General features: G+C 38.5%; 2 protein-coding genes and 1 long non-coding RNA gene across 4 annotated transcripts; all 3 read right to left on the reverse strand.

Annotated features, from left to right (window-relative positions):
• Positions 1-202: 202 nt before the first annotated feature.
• On the reverse strand, positions 203-2,566 carry LOC125468692. The gene is made up of 2 exons (XR_007251069.1): positions 2,437-2,566; positions 203-2,033 (listed from the first exon to the last, which is right to left on the reverse strand). It is a non-coding gene; the product is annotated as an uncharacterized LOC125468692 (long non-coding RNA).
• Positions 2,567-3,004: 438 nt separating this feature from the next.
• On the reverse strand, positions 3,005-5,686 carry LOC103946606 (serine/threonine protein phosphatase 2A 57 kDa regulatory subunit B' beta isoform). Its single transcript, XM_009357352.3, has 2 exons — positions 4,350-5,686; positions 3,005-3,533 (listed from the first exon to the last, which is right to left on the reverse strand). Exons 1-2 carry the CDS (start codon positions 5,391-5,393, stop codon positions 3,192-3,194), a joined length of 1,386 nt encoding a protein of 461 aa, XP_009355627.1. The 5' UTR covers positions 5,394-5,686; the 3' UTR covers positions 3,005-3,191.
• A 1,434-nt stretch (positions 5,687-7,120) lies between these two features.
• LOC103946605 (probable polyamine transporter At1g31830) lies at positions 7,121-9,441 on the reverse strand. 2 transcript variants are annotated; one of them, XM_009357349.3, is made up of 2 exons: positions 9,302-9,441; positions 7,121-8,631 (listed from the first exon to the last, which is right to left on the reverse strand). In XM_009357349.3, the coding sequence occupies exons 1-2, from the start codon at positions 9,302-9,304 to the stop codon at positions 7,180-7,182; spliced, it is 1,455 nt and encodes a 484-aa protein (XP_009355624.2). In that variant the 5' UTR covers positions 9,305-9,441; the 3' UTR covers positions 7,121-7,179. The 2 variants fall into 2 exon arrangements, with proteins under 2 accessions (XP_009355624.2, XP_009355626.2); XM_009357351.3 differs by having other exon boundaries at positions 9,198-9,349.
• Positions 9,442-14,459: the final 5,018 nt, after the last annotated feature.

A 14,459-nucleotide genomic window follows, 5' to 3' on the forward strand; every position in this document is an offset into this window, starting at 1 on the left:
GAAATGCCATATCTAAACTAAAAGCACTTTTAACCAAAAGTGTTGTTGCCGATGTTTAGTCCAGAAAAAGTTTTAAGATGAATATGGATTACCAAAAGCTCTTTTTCATAGAGAATTCATAAGGTCTTTCTTTTTAAGAGGAAGAATAGTTCATTGTCCATATGTGACTTTAACCCCAGAAAGTAAATCATTGGAAAGTAGAGAACATGTAAATCCATCCATACTTGTCGCCCAAGTAAAAACCTAGCTAACTCTGGAGGGAAGCTCCAATTCAAAACCAAAAAAGAAGAAAATAAATTGCGAGGATGGATGGTAGATCCATAGAAGAAAAATAAAAAAATAAAGAGAAATTAACCACTAAACCAAATGGGTCATCGGCCGGTTGAAATTGCTTGTTCGGGGTTTTAGGATGGGCTTCAAGAGAATGATTCGGAGTTATTGCAGGGTGGAACCGTGCAGTACCAGACACGAGATAGATCTTCCAAAGAACAAGACTTTTTTCGAATAAACCAATTCATTTGGGACCATGCGGATCCACTCTTCATTGCAACTGGACGGCAAGCACACATAGAACAAAAGTGAAGGTCTATCTTGTTTGATAAATATCTCCAACTGCTAAAATAACAAGGTACACTCGCATCATTTGGTGTGTTGATTCGATAAAAACATACCAAAGGGGCAATGGTCCAATGGAATGTGTAATGTAGCGTCTCCAACAGATGAGCTCGGTCATAATTCTGGTATTGATGCTTGGTCCTACTTCTGATAATATTATTTGAGTAGGGGGTTCGCCTGAGAATCAAAGCCAACAAATAGCTGAGGGCAGAGTCCGTTGATCAAAGTGCCACGATGAGTAGCGCCACAAGAACAAGGGCAAGTGTAGCAGTCTTAAGCTGCATGAAATCATAAAACTACCTCAAATTTGAAATACCAGAAATTTGTAATCACTTTTGAACTCAATGAAAGATGGACAAGCAAGTGTTCACTGGTTGACTTAATACATTGCAAAGTCACAACGTAGAATTCATAATTCTACATCTTCCGAGTGTAGTTTTGTTTTGCGCATACCGTGCTATGGAAGCCTGGACATTCGATATACTTCAGCTGACTAGGCTGCTCAATCAGAAAAACGAATAACGATCTCAACCCCGGCCAATTAATGATAATTGCAACGTTTTGTTTATCACATAAGATAATACTACTTCTTATGCAAGACCACCAATTTGTGCTCCTAGTTATCGAGGGCTACTGACAAATCTATGATCCGAGTCTGAGAGGGGAATTACCACACTGCTTCTTGGACAAGACTTAAAAAGTAGGGCTCCTGAGGTGAATCGTCATCAATTCTCAATCGACGATGATCCCTTCCCACGGATGCAGCGCATACGGTGCCAACACGACGAGCACGCAACTACTGAACCCCTCTTCCTCCTCTAACAATCTGCAATAACAAAGCTCTATCCTCAATATGCGAGCATCCGCAAGATAATTGAACACAGAGCATACATTCCAAAAAGAAGATAAAATCACCCTTCTGGATGTTACTGAAACGGAGTTGCAGTAATCGATTTTGGCCCCATTATACTGTCTCATTCCAAACGGTAGTTTAGCATGACTGGAACGATGAACCAACCCTATACTACGGAAGAAAGAATGGAAAATGTACGTTCAGTAAAATTTCCCACCATGTATATCCAAGAGAAAGGAGAGTCCAGGGATAGTGACCTGAACAGCTTGCCATCGACTGCACAACAGCCGCCACTTTCTCATCAGACAAACAAACAAATTCGTACAAATCAGAAAAGTAAAACTACCAGCAGCAGCGTGTTCCGTGGCTCGTATGATGGCGTTCCTCCGCCCGCAACGGCGTCGAGGTTGCTTTCGGCGGCGATGAGAGGCGGACACGGGGTCAGTAGTCGGGTTCTGTGAGGAGCAGCTGCTCCTAAGTCGCAGCAGAAACCGCCGACGAAAGAGTTTGTGAGGGGCTGAGAGGAGAAAAGACGTGGACTGCGTGAGAAGAGTCAGCAGTGGGCCTGTAAAATTTTTACGTTAATCCGACATGAAACGAAACAAAATAACAAATTTTAATTATTTATTCAAGTAAAATTTTACGAGGCCAGTGACGTTGCAACTATGCTTCAAGTTCTTGGCCATATGCTGTAAACCTGCTAGTGCTAGTTTTTATTTTTAGGCACGTTTTAAAGCCTGAGCAAAGTGTAACATGACCATATACATGCCCGGAATTAGGTGAAAATTATGGATTCTTTAGTTAGGATAAGAGAATCGAACTTGAAACCTCTTCTATCAAAAGAACATATACATCACCTGATTGAAAGTTCGTTGATAAATTTATCTCCTTCGAAACCGTAAAACACATATATAAATCCTTATAAAAATATATATTAAAAAGAAGATATTTATCTACCCAAACCAAACCTTAGGACTTCATGAATTTGAACTTTCAATTTTTCAAAGTTTGCCGGCCTGCCTGCCTGCCTTGTTCCAACTTCCTCGTAATCCTCACAACAAGAGAATTTATCCTTGGCCACTCTGAGCAGTTTCCATATGCAACACTTAATTAACAAACAAAGAATTAGGTTAAAACCCTTAATATAACTTGACCTGTCTTTGTCATTCATTTTCAATTCTTCACCACCTTGGAATCATGCAATGTAAAGTGACATACGTACCTGTCAATCAGATCACACATGTTCATAACATTTCACCTTGATCTGACATTATAAGTATTTTACTCGCACAATTTGGCAATAACAAACTAACCCTTGGTGGTTGAGACTATGGTGCGGTATTAGAACATATGCACGTGGTATAGTAAATTTACGTGTTAATATAAGTCTTATGTTTAACTACTAATTCATCCTAATTATAATACGCGGAGTAATTATACGATGCGGCCGCGTACTAATACACAATGATTAGGTTGGCTATGTTGGAAAAAGTTGTATTGTGTTTTGCTTCAAAAGCCCTAGTTAACCACAAAATGTAAAGTTTTAGCATACATATCATAATCTAATTGATCTGTAAGAAGGAATAACTCGTTACACATAAGGAGTTGAGTATTTTCTTATAATAAATAGAAGGACCAACTAGAAACCTTCTACAATGGTTATGAAACCAAACCCAAAAAACCCAGCAGAGACTACTTGTTGTATACATTGTTGATTTAAATTTTAGTGAGAAACACACATGAAATGTTGTGGTTGGAGGAACTGATGCTTGGCTGCTGCAGCCATTTCTATTCGGTCCCATTTCTCCTTCCTCTTGAGTTCTGCTTGGTTGGCCTTGGATTCTCTTAGCTCAATTTCTTCCAGGCATTTGGAGTACCAAACTGGATCCATTTCTTCGAGCATCACCTTCACGTTTTCTGTCAGTTGCCGGACGCTTTTGCTCCAATGCCACTTCAAGTTCTTCTCCATGCCTTCAACCACGACTGGAAACACTTCCTCCATTGCCACTGATATCATCTTCACAAACTGCTCATTGTTCCAAACATAGAGGGCTCTCTCTGCTACCTAAAAGTACAACACAATATTATAGCGAATGACTTTTAAACTAAAAAGGTATACACTTAGTTTATGTGACTGGCAAATAAGGAGGAATGACTCGTTAACTGTAAGGAGCCAAGCAGTGTTAAATCTTCTATTGTATTTTGAAGATTCGGAGATTATAACACTTACAAATAATTGAAGGACCCTAAAGCAGCTAAAGCTATGTAAAACTTCAATAGGGAGTTTTCAAAGTATAATAGGATTCCATGAGTTTTTTTTTTTTTTTTTTTGCCTCCAGTGCAGTGGAGGGAATCGAGCCCTTGACGGAGTAATCTTGACTCATTTGCCAGCCCGCCTTCATCACTTAAGGTAACCACAAAGGCTTGATTTCAAGAGGGTTTTACAGGAGCACAGTTTCATCCTTAAAAAGGACTCAAGAAACTAGTTTCCGCTGTCGAGCACGTGCAGTCTTTACTAGTTTCAGTTTTCAGGCATTGGAAAGAAGAGTGTCGTAGTTGTTAAGAAATTATTTTCTGTTTGTTTGTAACAAATTCATAGGAAAATACGATTACAGAATCTTGATATCTGAATGAAAAATTTCCAATGATAGCTATGGCAACTTGAAGTTCTATGAATACCTTATAAACTAATGGAAGTAACCATATAGGCGGGGCGAAAACTAAACCTTCCTTCGAACTAATACAAACCAGGGTACTAATTTTCAGAATTAGCAATTGTTTTCTGTTTGGTTGCTAAGAAAGCAAAGGAAGAGAAGATGGATTTTCAAAACTTGCTATCCGAAAAATCATTAAGCCAGAAGAAAAAGAAAAAACCATGTACCTGTGAGTTCCAACTGTTCAAGCATCTTGTTATCTGTATGCACAGAGGCAGGGCCAACTTCCTATACTGATCAGGGTCAATATTCTCCACCAGCTCCTCCAGCTCCCCAATCAGCAAAACCTCCTTCTGGCAATTCGTCATGGGCCAATACCTCAGAATTCCTCTCACCACAATTCCGCCAAGTACGGGCTCCTTCTGCACAAATTGCGACACACAATAAGCCAGCTGCCTGTGGTAGCCCTGCAACCCCTTGGTCTTGTGGAAAGGAATAAGCACTCTCATCAAAAACAGCTTGTGCTCTTCCTTCAGCGGCACGGTGAAGCCATTGATTATGCTTCCCCATATCTCAAGCAACTCTCTGATCCCACAATGCCGCTCTGTCTCAAACACATAGTGCAAGAACACATCGTTCATCGATTTCCTCATGGACGAACGGTAGAATGTGAATCGAGAATATATTCTATGGTACACATTCTTCAAGCTGTTGCGCTCTCTCGGGTCTTCTGATTGGAAGAGGGCAAGGAGGTTGACAACAAACTGGTTGTCAATGTAGCCTCTGAGTAACTTAGGATCATTGTTAATCACAAGGCGGATGAGTATGTCGTAGACTAACTGCAGGTGTGACCACACAGGGGAAAAGGTGGAAATGGGGTCTTCATCGTCGGGAAAGTCCATGGCATATGTGGGATTGGAAGGAGGAGGGAGAGACCGGAAAAGGTTCAACGATATCATGGAAATGAGAGACGTCATGACTTGATCATGCAGAGGCTTTTTCGAGGATTTGACAATCGAAAGAAGCTGCAAAAGCTTCTGCCTTTTAAGTTCTTGTTGCGTAGGGCATTCGCTCGGATCGGTGAAGGTGAAGATGAAATTGCAGATGGAGATTGCTGACAGGATTTCTTCATTTTCCAAACTGGAAGAAGATTGACTGCCAATAATAGTTTTGCTGTCAGAAGCGCTTTTGGCATCGAGATCAAACAAGTGTTGAAGGGTTGTAGATTTTCTTCTTGGGGAAGGTCTTGGACTGTTGTTTTGAACTCCCATTTTCTCTCTTTCCTCTGCTTTTTCTCTATCAGAAAAAGCACCTCATCCTCAAACTGCTTATGAAAGTGCTTATTTGGTCAGTTTTTCTTCAGTAGCTGATGAAACAAACAACATTTTTGCTATTCTTAATTCTAGTAAACGGCCAAAATGACAGCGGTGTTATATAGACAACAAAGTGTTGTAAAATCCGATGGTTAACAAAAGACTGCAATTTTGACATAAACCCAATTGGCTGGTGAGGTAAGGTTAACCAATACATGTTAAGGGCCTCGGAATACTCCGTTTCACTGTTAAAAACACTATAACAACGATCCGATTACTAAACACAAGTTCAAATAATTTTTTGACGGTTTTATAATATAATCGTCAAAGTGTTTCTCACTAACATTAACAGTTGTCAGGGACTAACTAATAGCTTGTTTATGGATTAATTAAGCATGGATCATTCTTAGTTCTTGTGTGAGTGCCACGTGGATTATTTTGACATGATTATTGTTTGCAGAGAACAGCTCGTGGCAACTCACAAGAGAGGGAATGGATGTTAATGTCAAGCAACAAGACAACATGTCATAAATATTAGTCTGGTTCCGTATACATGTGCCTCACCAACCTATCGTCTTCGACATTTTTGAGTGTGGGGTCCACAGTGTAGAACACGATACAAGTAGACTCACCTGCCAAGGGACTGTTTGGCAAGCAAAGCAGATAAGTGTGAAGTGGTTAACATATAGTCAATGAAATGTCGAGGGAGAACCAAATATTAGGAACCATCCAAACGCAGCATGTAATTTGACCTAGAGCCCTTTAGTGTATGGTTGCATATTGGGTTGGGCATTCGACAAGGCTAATCCATATCATTTTCATCAAGGCCGTTTAGAATTGCTTCTCTAGAAAACAATTCTAATACGAAAGTGATTTATTGTAGCATTTTTTTTAGTACGTTTTGAAAAAGTACTTAAAAGTGCTTCATGAACTAACATCTATTAGTTGCTTTTTTAAAAAGCATTTTTATGAATTAAAAACTCTTCTAAGCTGCTAACATTGCACGACCTATGCCCAATTTTGAAGACCCAAAATATACTCTCTTGTTATCCCCTTATATCAGCGAGTCATCGTTGTTGAGGAAGAGTTACTCCTCACGGTACTTATCGGCCTTTTTACAGAATTTCGTGCATCTTTTTTAAGGAGGAGTTACTCCTCATGGTAATTTTCGGCTTAGTTACATTCATGCTTATGCGGAACTGTTCATATTATAAGGCATTATGTAAAGATATCTTTGCAAAATATTAATTAAAACTAAGATCGTTGGTCAGTTGATTGTAACAAATAGATAGACAGTTCGTAATACTTTCATCAAATCCGTCCTTGTGTTTTTATACAATTCAATGACTAAGGATCTTGGTTTTAATAGATTTTTTTTGTAGAGATAGTCTTTTACAAAGTGACTTATAATATGAGTGGTTCCAATCATAAACACGATATACTGTGAATAGACCACAAAGTATTTTAAAGAATTCATCTTCAATCTTGAGCAGATAAGTCTTTCTCCAATAAATATCCTTTGAAAAAAGAAAAAAAAAAAGAAAAAAGAAAAAAAGAAGCAATATCTACCTGTATATATTTCCTTACACCACATTTTATAAGGGTCTCAAGATTTTTATATGCATACTGCATCCATCACAACATTTCAACTATTAAGTAAAAGGGAATATACCAAGCATCCACAGTTCAAAGTCAGAAACAACCAATAATTTCAAACACCAAATGATTACAATCATTGATGGAATCATGCTACAATACTACACTGATCATATGCATTTTGGATATCTGGAAGGTCAGATTTCGTGGAGAAATTAAACCACCTCTTGTTTTTCGTGTACTCGATGCATGGCTGCAGAAGAAGCCCGATGATCATGGCAGCGATGCTAATAACCATTACCTTTGGAGTAGCAAGAGCTAAAACTACAAAGATTAACAGCGTCGGAGGAATGCAGATCAAAATTGCTCCCACTGTACCAACCGGTATCTTAAAAGGCCGCGATGCAGCCGGGTGTTTCATCCTCAACTTCACAAACGCGATGAATTCCATAATCATTCCAAAGCAATACAAGTAGTTCTCAGCAGCTACGATCTCTTGGAAGCTCAAAAAGGAAAGCAAGATTACACCGGATGCAGAGAATAAGATTCCGGTAAGTGGAGTGCCATAACGAGATCTTTTGGCAAAGATTGAAGGAAGCATCCCACGTTCTGCCATACCCAAAAGTTGAAAGGAGTCGCTGCTCATTTCAGCCACAAACATACCCATGTTTGACAAAGCAGAAGCTGACAGGACCCAGGTTCTTAACCATACACCTCCAAGCATTTTAGCAATATCTGCGAAATACCCGTCTGACCATAGTTCACGTTCTACTGGAACAGCCCCGGTACCAATCAGAAGAGGGAAAATGTATCCAACCACAACCAAGATAAGAGCATAAAAGAGAGATTTAGGAAGAGTTGTACCAGGGTTTTCCACCTCCCCTGCAAGAGTACTAATTGAATCCCAGTAATTAAGATTCCAAAACAGCGTGTTCAAGTACATAGTCCAATTCACAGTCTCCAGATTTACCACAAACCAATTTGAAGGATTTAGTTCGGGGATTGCTATAAATCCCATGAATATGAAGGGAAGAAGTGAAAACACCCCCAGTAAGGTAGCAGCCCAACCCACTATTGTCATACCCCTGTAGTTCATGTAAGTGAGCATTGCTGTCAAAACCAACACGGCAATTGTCCTTGGGAGACCGCTCTCTAAAGCCGGAATTGCTGATTTGAGATAGTCAAGAAACAAAACAGGGTATAGAGCGTTATCAATCACCCCACTGAGCCATTTTACCCATCCTTGCTGAAAGCCCCAGTACGGACCCAAAGCTGATGAGACCCAAACAACATATCCCCCATTCTCGGGGAACATAGTACCCATTTCTGCAGTTATCAATGCCTCTGGAACACTCCATATGATGGCAAAAACCAGAAAACCAAGGAGGGCTAAAAGGGGACCAGCTGCCTGGACACTATCTTCGACACCAAATGGACCTCCCGAAACCTCGTAGAAGATCAAGAAGACAAGAGGTATAATTGAAACCTTTTGATACTTATTTAAGTCGTGCGAGGATCCTTCCCCCAAACCAACATACTCAGCAACATTGTTGTCCGACATTTTAGGATTACTTTGCCTAATAGGTAAGTTTCTATGTTTCTGCACATAACAGAGTAAACATACCGTTACGAAAAGCCATGGCTTTCTAGATTGGAAAGTTAAAGTGGAAATAGGAACCGAAAATTGCAGGTCTTCGGCCTTCCGCTAATCACCATTTCAAATTATCAAAATCTACCTTTGTTCTTAGCTATCAGCATATCTAAAGCTACTAGCCAAAGCAAAAACTTTCAATCAAAGACAGATACTTTCGCAAATCAAAAAACATAAATTTAATTGAACTCCTTAGCTATTTTAAGTAAATGCTACTCGCACACAAAAAAGACAACTTGCCATCATTCACAAATACAAAATTCTCTACTCAAATCGCAAATGAATCTGCTCATTTCATCAATCAAAGAATTTCCAGCCACAAAATACAGGCAAACAGGCAAAAGAATCTCAAAACACAAACACCCAGCAAAACTATCACATCAAATTGATAAAAAATAAACCAAATAACAATGTGGGTTCTGTCAAAAGTTCAAAACAGCCATATAAACCAAAATTCTCAAACCCCAATTGGGCAAATTCTAAATTAATACAGCATCAATCAACTGGAAAAGTACCTCTTCTCTGACTCAACAATCTGAGATCTCTAGAACAAATCAGTGAATGAAGAAAAAAAGGCCAAAATTAGGCGTTGAGTAAATACAGAGGAGGAGGAGCTAACCATGAAAAGGAGGCGAGAAAAAGAAGTGACGTAATCGGAATTGCTGTGCGTTTATGGATGCGTAGTGATGTCAGGGAAGCGAGCATCCGAGTCTCCACCACGCGTCCGACTCGGTGGACACCCACGAGGAGTCTGATTCAGCTGCAGAGTGAGAGCGCTGCATCGCCAGGTTGGACACGGTTGGAGAGAAAGCAAACACGGATTCTGAAGTGTTGCATTTTGAACTTCCCAAGGGGTTGATTTATCATAAGGGACTATTGGGCTGTCAGATACGGGAAAAACATGTTTTTATCGTGTTTGATTAGACATGGCAAAAGAGAGTTTTACTTGGTGATATTCACATATTTTTTTTATCTTTCACACGTATGATCTTTCAATTTCTGTTTGTCCAATTAAATAAATTGAAAGAGATTAAAGAACAAAAATTAAAAAGAAGGTACGTGTGAGATAAAATAAGTGTGTGATAACATCATTTTTTTACTAAACATCGGGTTGTTAACTTGGTTGATTTTGGACATTGGTATGTACGAGTCTTGTAATGATCTAGAGTCAATAACCAACCACTTGTTAATAGTGAATAAAAATTTGTTAATAATGTTAAGATATTGTCATTTAGTACTACGATTTAATGTCGTTTTTTCGTTTATGAATAAGATGTCTTAAGTTTGAATTCCTAAATGACGAGGTCGATACCAATTTATTCACCCACTCTCTCAAAAGACCCTACACCAGAACTAACATTGAATTTTCCATCATACTATGATCTCTATACACTATTATTTTCTCATCCCTAGGGCCTTCCACAGTAGGCCGGACAAAGTGAGTGTGATACCAATATAGTGAACTCATAAGAATCACACTTATACAGTGAACCAAAATTTTTGAGTGTAATACCAATATATTGAACTCATGAGATCAATATATTAAACTCATGAGTGTGATATATTAAACTCTTGAATGTAATATCAATATATTAAACTCACACTAGTATAACAGTAATGATATAGGTATCAACCTCAAGTTACCCAAATCTTATATATAGGTATTGCATTCATTTAAACTATTGTGAAATGCCTAATAAAGAATAACAAACTTAATAAAATGAAGGCAGTATCAACCTCAATTTGACCTGTGATAATGAAGTGAAGAACATCGAGATGTGTCATCCGGAGTTGATCGACAGGGAGTAGGATCCTCTCCCTTCCTATTTTCATCTCCTTTCCTCCCTTCCTCATACACTTTGCTTTTTGTCCTTAAAAAAAAAAAATTCATTATAAGATGTTGACATGGTTTAATTGTAATTGTACAAGTAGGAGGGGAATGAAAGGGAGAAAGATTAAGAGGGGAGAACATTCTTCTCCGATATCTACTGGGTTGAAATGGGTGTTACCATGGCGGGATGTCCATCAAAAGTGATGGTGTTTAGGTTTCCAAATCCGATGATAGGGACTTGGGTTTGTGAAGTAGTTTTGCAAGCATTCTCCAAGGCTTTCATGCGCCTTTCAATATCTACAAAGTTTGAGCAATTCTCAACTTGCAAAGCCTTTACAGTCTTTTGAACAAGGTTATAAAAGATGTTAGGCGTTAGTCGAGTGGTGGGTTGGGGCCTAGCGCTTAGGCGGATTTAAGTAGATTTATTATATCTTATAAATAAGTGTCTGCTTATATTTAAAAACACATAATTGCATTGAAATACATAAATGAAAAAAATAAAATGACAGATTATAAAGTATTAGAACATAACGTAAAATGAAAGTTATCTATTTCTTGTCTAAGTAAGATTTGTGAACTAAGCGGGTGCCTAGAAAGATCTAGACAAGCTAGGTAGGTCTAGGCGCACTTTTTTATTTTTCAAACACTTAGGGACTAATCGGGATCGTGGTCAACTACCTAGCGGTTAAGTTGGGCCTAGGCGGCGGTAGACAAGGATTTTTAGAACAGTGCTTTTGAAGATGCTAATAGAAGCATTGATTTTCATTAGGGTTTCTCATATCTGGTCCATGGTGGGAAAAGCCCTGCTAGCCAGAGTGGGGTTGTTGGCAGAAGTGATCAAGGTATTTGGGGACCCGAGATAGTGACGTAGGCGTTTACAAAACTATCCTCTATAGACATGATGTGGTAGAGTGATTTGGCTGGGGGATATAAGTTCAATCAATGTTCGCCACACAAATCCAATTACATGTAAAAGTGAAAACAATCATGATTAACCTTGGGTACCAGTGTGGTATAGGCCAACGGTTCTTTGACGGTCAAGTTAGTCAGCAATATTAGATTCAAGTAGTGAGCAAGAGAATAAGAAAAGTATGCGGGGTTACTATAAATGAACCCTAGATGAGTGTATTTATACTAGTTGAGAAAGACCCTTTAGGATATGAAATCCACGTCAATCCCTAAATTGTAGGAATCTCCAAAAATATAGGAAATTAGTTTGATCCCCAATCAGAGCAAATTTCCGTGAGTTGTGGAACAAGAATGATCAATCTTAGCGAAGTTAGCGGACTTCACCTTTTTGGAACACACCAGAATGTGGTGGCACCGTTGGTCTAATTGAGTAGCTCAATTTGATAAGAGCTATTGAGTTCATGATCGAACTTTTGAGGTATAAGTATTCCAATCTATCTTACTCTGGTCTTGCAAAATCATGCTTCCACATTTATCTTAAATTTTTATTTTTTTCTTTGTTTCCTCTGCCCTGCTTTTCTCCCATTTTTCTTCGTTGCCTCATTTTTCTTTTTTCTTCGTTCCTCTGCCATGCTTCTCTCCCAGCAACCCATGGTTTACCCTCACTAAAGATCCAAAAAAAAAAAAAAAAAAAAAATCCAAAGACGGCGTGCTGTGGCGGCGTCGAGTTCAAAGCCATAGACAATGCGAGTGTTTTGAGAGAGTGCCTGGTTTGGTAAATTCTCGCACCAAAATATGCTAGAGATGATCAAGCCAAAAACTGCGGTGCTAGAGATAGCGTCCATTTCGAGGTCGATAAGATTCCCTGTTTGTATTCTCCTTCAATTTTGATTGACATTGGCATCTTTTGATTTCTCGAGTGGGAGACGAGGAAGGAAGAGATGGAGTAGGAAGCCTAGGAGACGAGGGAAAATGTTTGATGCACAAAAAGAGGGTGATGGAGAAAGAAGGTAGGATCATATTAAAATTTCATTGAATAACTACTGTTCGCCTATGTTTTGGTAAACAGAAAGGCTAGCTTTTGAAAGCAGCTCGGAGCTTCTTCCACTTTTCTACCTTGCTTTGTTTGGCATTCATGTCGTGTTTTTTGTCTTTGTGTCGTTTTTGTGTCATATCTTATATCTTAATAGTTCATGTTGTGTAACACCCATTAAAGTAAATGGGTAATATGACCCAATCCAAAATCGACTCATTAATATTATCAGGTAATATGACTCGGATCGTTACCCATTAAAGAAAACATATTTTAAATAAATAATGAAAATGAAAAAAATAATTAGACCCAAAAAAATAGAAAACATAATACTAAATCAGTATATGCACATTTGTCACATAAATATTACTTCAAAATATTAAAAAAAAAAAAACATTTGTCTTTCAAGTATTACTTACTACAAAATAAGACCCTAATGAAAAAACATTAGTACATTACTATAAAATACCAAATGTTCAAGGATATGCAAAATGAAGGGAGTTGCGTTTCAAGGTTGAGGAACCTTGTAAATTTCGATGTGCCTTCACATTTTTTAGCCTTGTACATTAATGATTATGAATTTTATTTATTTTGAACTCCCTTAAAAATACTATTCATGAGGGTCTGTATGATTTTAAAAATTCAAACGATGATATACTCATACTCAAAGCATAGAGGATGCGATCACGAACTGTAACATCCCACATCGCCCAGGGGACTGATCCTTAAATGTATATTCCCATCCTTCCTAGCACGAGGCCTTTTGGGAGCTCACTGGCTTCGGGTTCCGTAGGAACTCCGAAGTTAAGCAAGAAGAGGGCTAGAGCACTCCCAGGATGGGTGACCCTCTGGGAAGTTGCTCGTGAGTTCCCAAAAACAAAACCGTGAGGGAATGGTAAGCCCAAAGCGGACAATATCGTGCTACGGTAGTGGAAGCGGGCCCGGGAAGTGATCTGCCCCGGGCCGAGATGTGACATTGGTATCAGAGCCTATCCCTGGCCGGAAATGTGCCGACGAGGACGTCGGGCCCCTAAGGGGGGTGGATTGTAACATCCCACATCGCCCAGGGGACTGATCCTTAAATGTATATTCCCATCCTACCTAGCACGAGGCCTTTTGGGAGCTCACTGGCTTCGGGTTCTGTAGGAACTCTGAAGTTAAGCGAGAAGAGGGCTAGAGCACTCCCAGGATGGGTGACCTTCTGGGAAGTTGCTCGTGAGTTCCCAAAAACAAAACCGTGAGGGAATGGTAAGCCCAAAGCGGACAATATCGTGCTACGGCAGTGGAAGCGGGCCCGGGATGTGACACGAACCTTTGCATATTTTTTTGCATTTTTCGCACTTGTAATTAATTATTATGATTTTTTAATATGTTTGGTATTTTTAAATTACTTGATACTTTAAATTTTAATGTGTTTTATAGTTTTTTTTAATCTCACTCTTCTCCTATAATATACTATAAAAATAAATAAATAAATAAAAATCAAATGTTTAAAATTATATAGAATAATAATACAATAATACATATTTAATATACAACATATACATATACACTATGACTATTGTATTTTATAATAAGCTTTTTTAGTAGTTTAAAAAATTAAAATCATCAAAATAACTTTTTTCTTAACGTGTCGAAATATGTTACACGCGTGTCACTTTCATGTAAACCTATTAAGAACTCGTTATTAACGGGTTTTTATCATGTGATCAGATAACGACCCGATTAGATATCATGTTACGTGTTGCGTAAGAAATTGTAAAGCCTAACCAAACATAAATTGAAGCCCAGCTTTTTGTCACCTCTCCTCCCAAAAAGTTAAGAAGAAAGGATAAACGTATCAATTCAATGGCTAGTAAATATTCATATTAAATATAAATTTGGTACTAAGACATAATTTTCTCTTACTTGAAAATAAAAATGGTGGCAACTGGCAATCAATGTATAGACTCTGGAGCAAGAGTTGTTGACCCAAAAATATAAATTTATTTCTTCAAAAATTAT

The sequence above is a fragment of a genome, unplaced genomic scaffold, assembly GCF_019419815.1.
Source record: "Pyrus x bretschneideri cultivar Hongxiangsu unplaced genomic scaffold, Pyrus_bretschneideri_v1 Contig10, whole genome shotgun sequence".
Classification (NCBI taxonomy): domain Eukaryota; kingdom Viridiplantae; phylum Streptophyta; class Magnoliopsida; order Rosales; family Rosaceae; genus Pyrus; species Pyrus x bretschneideri.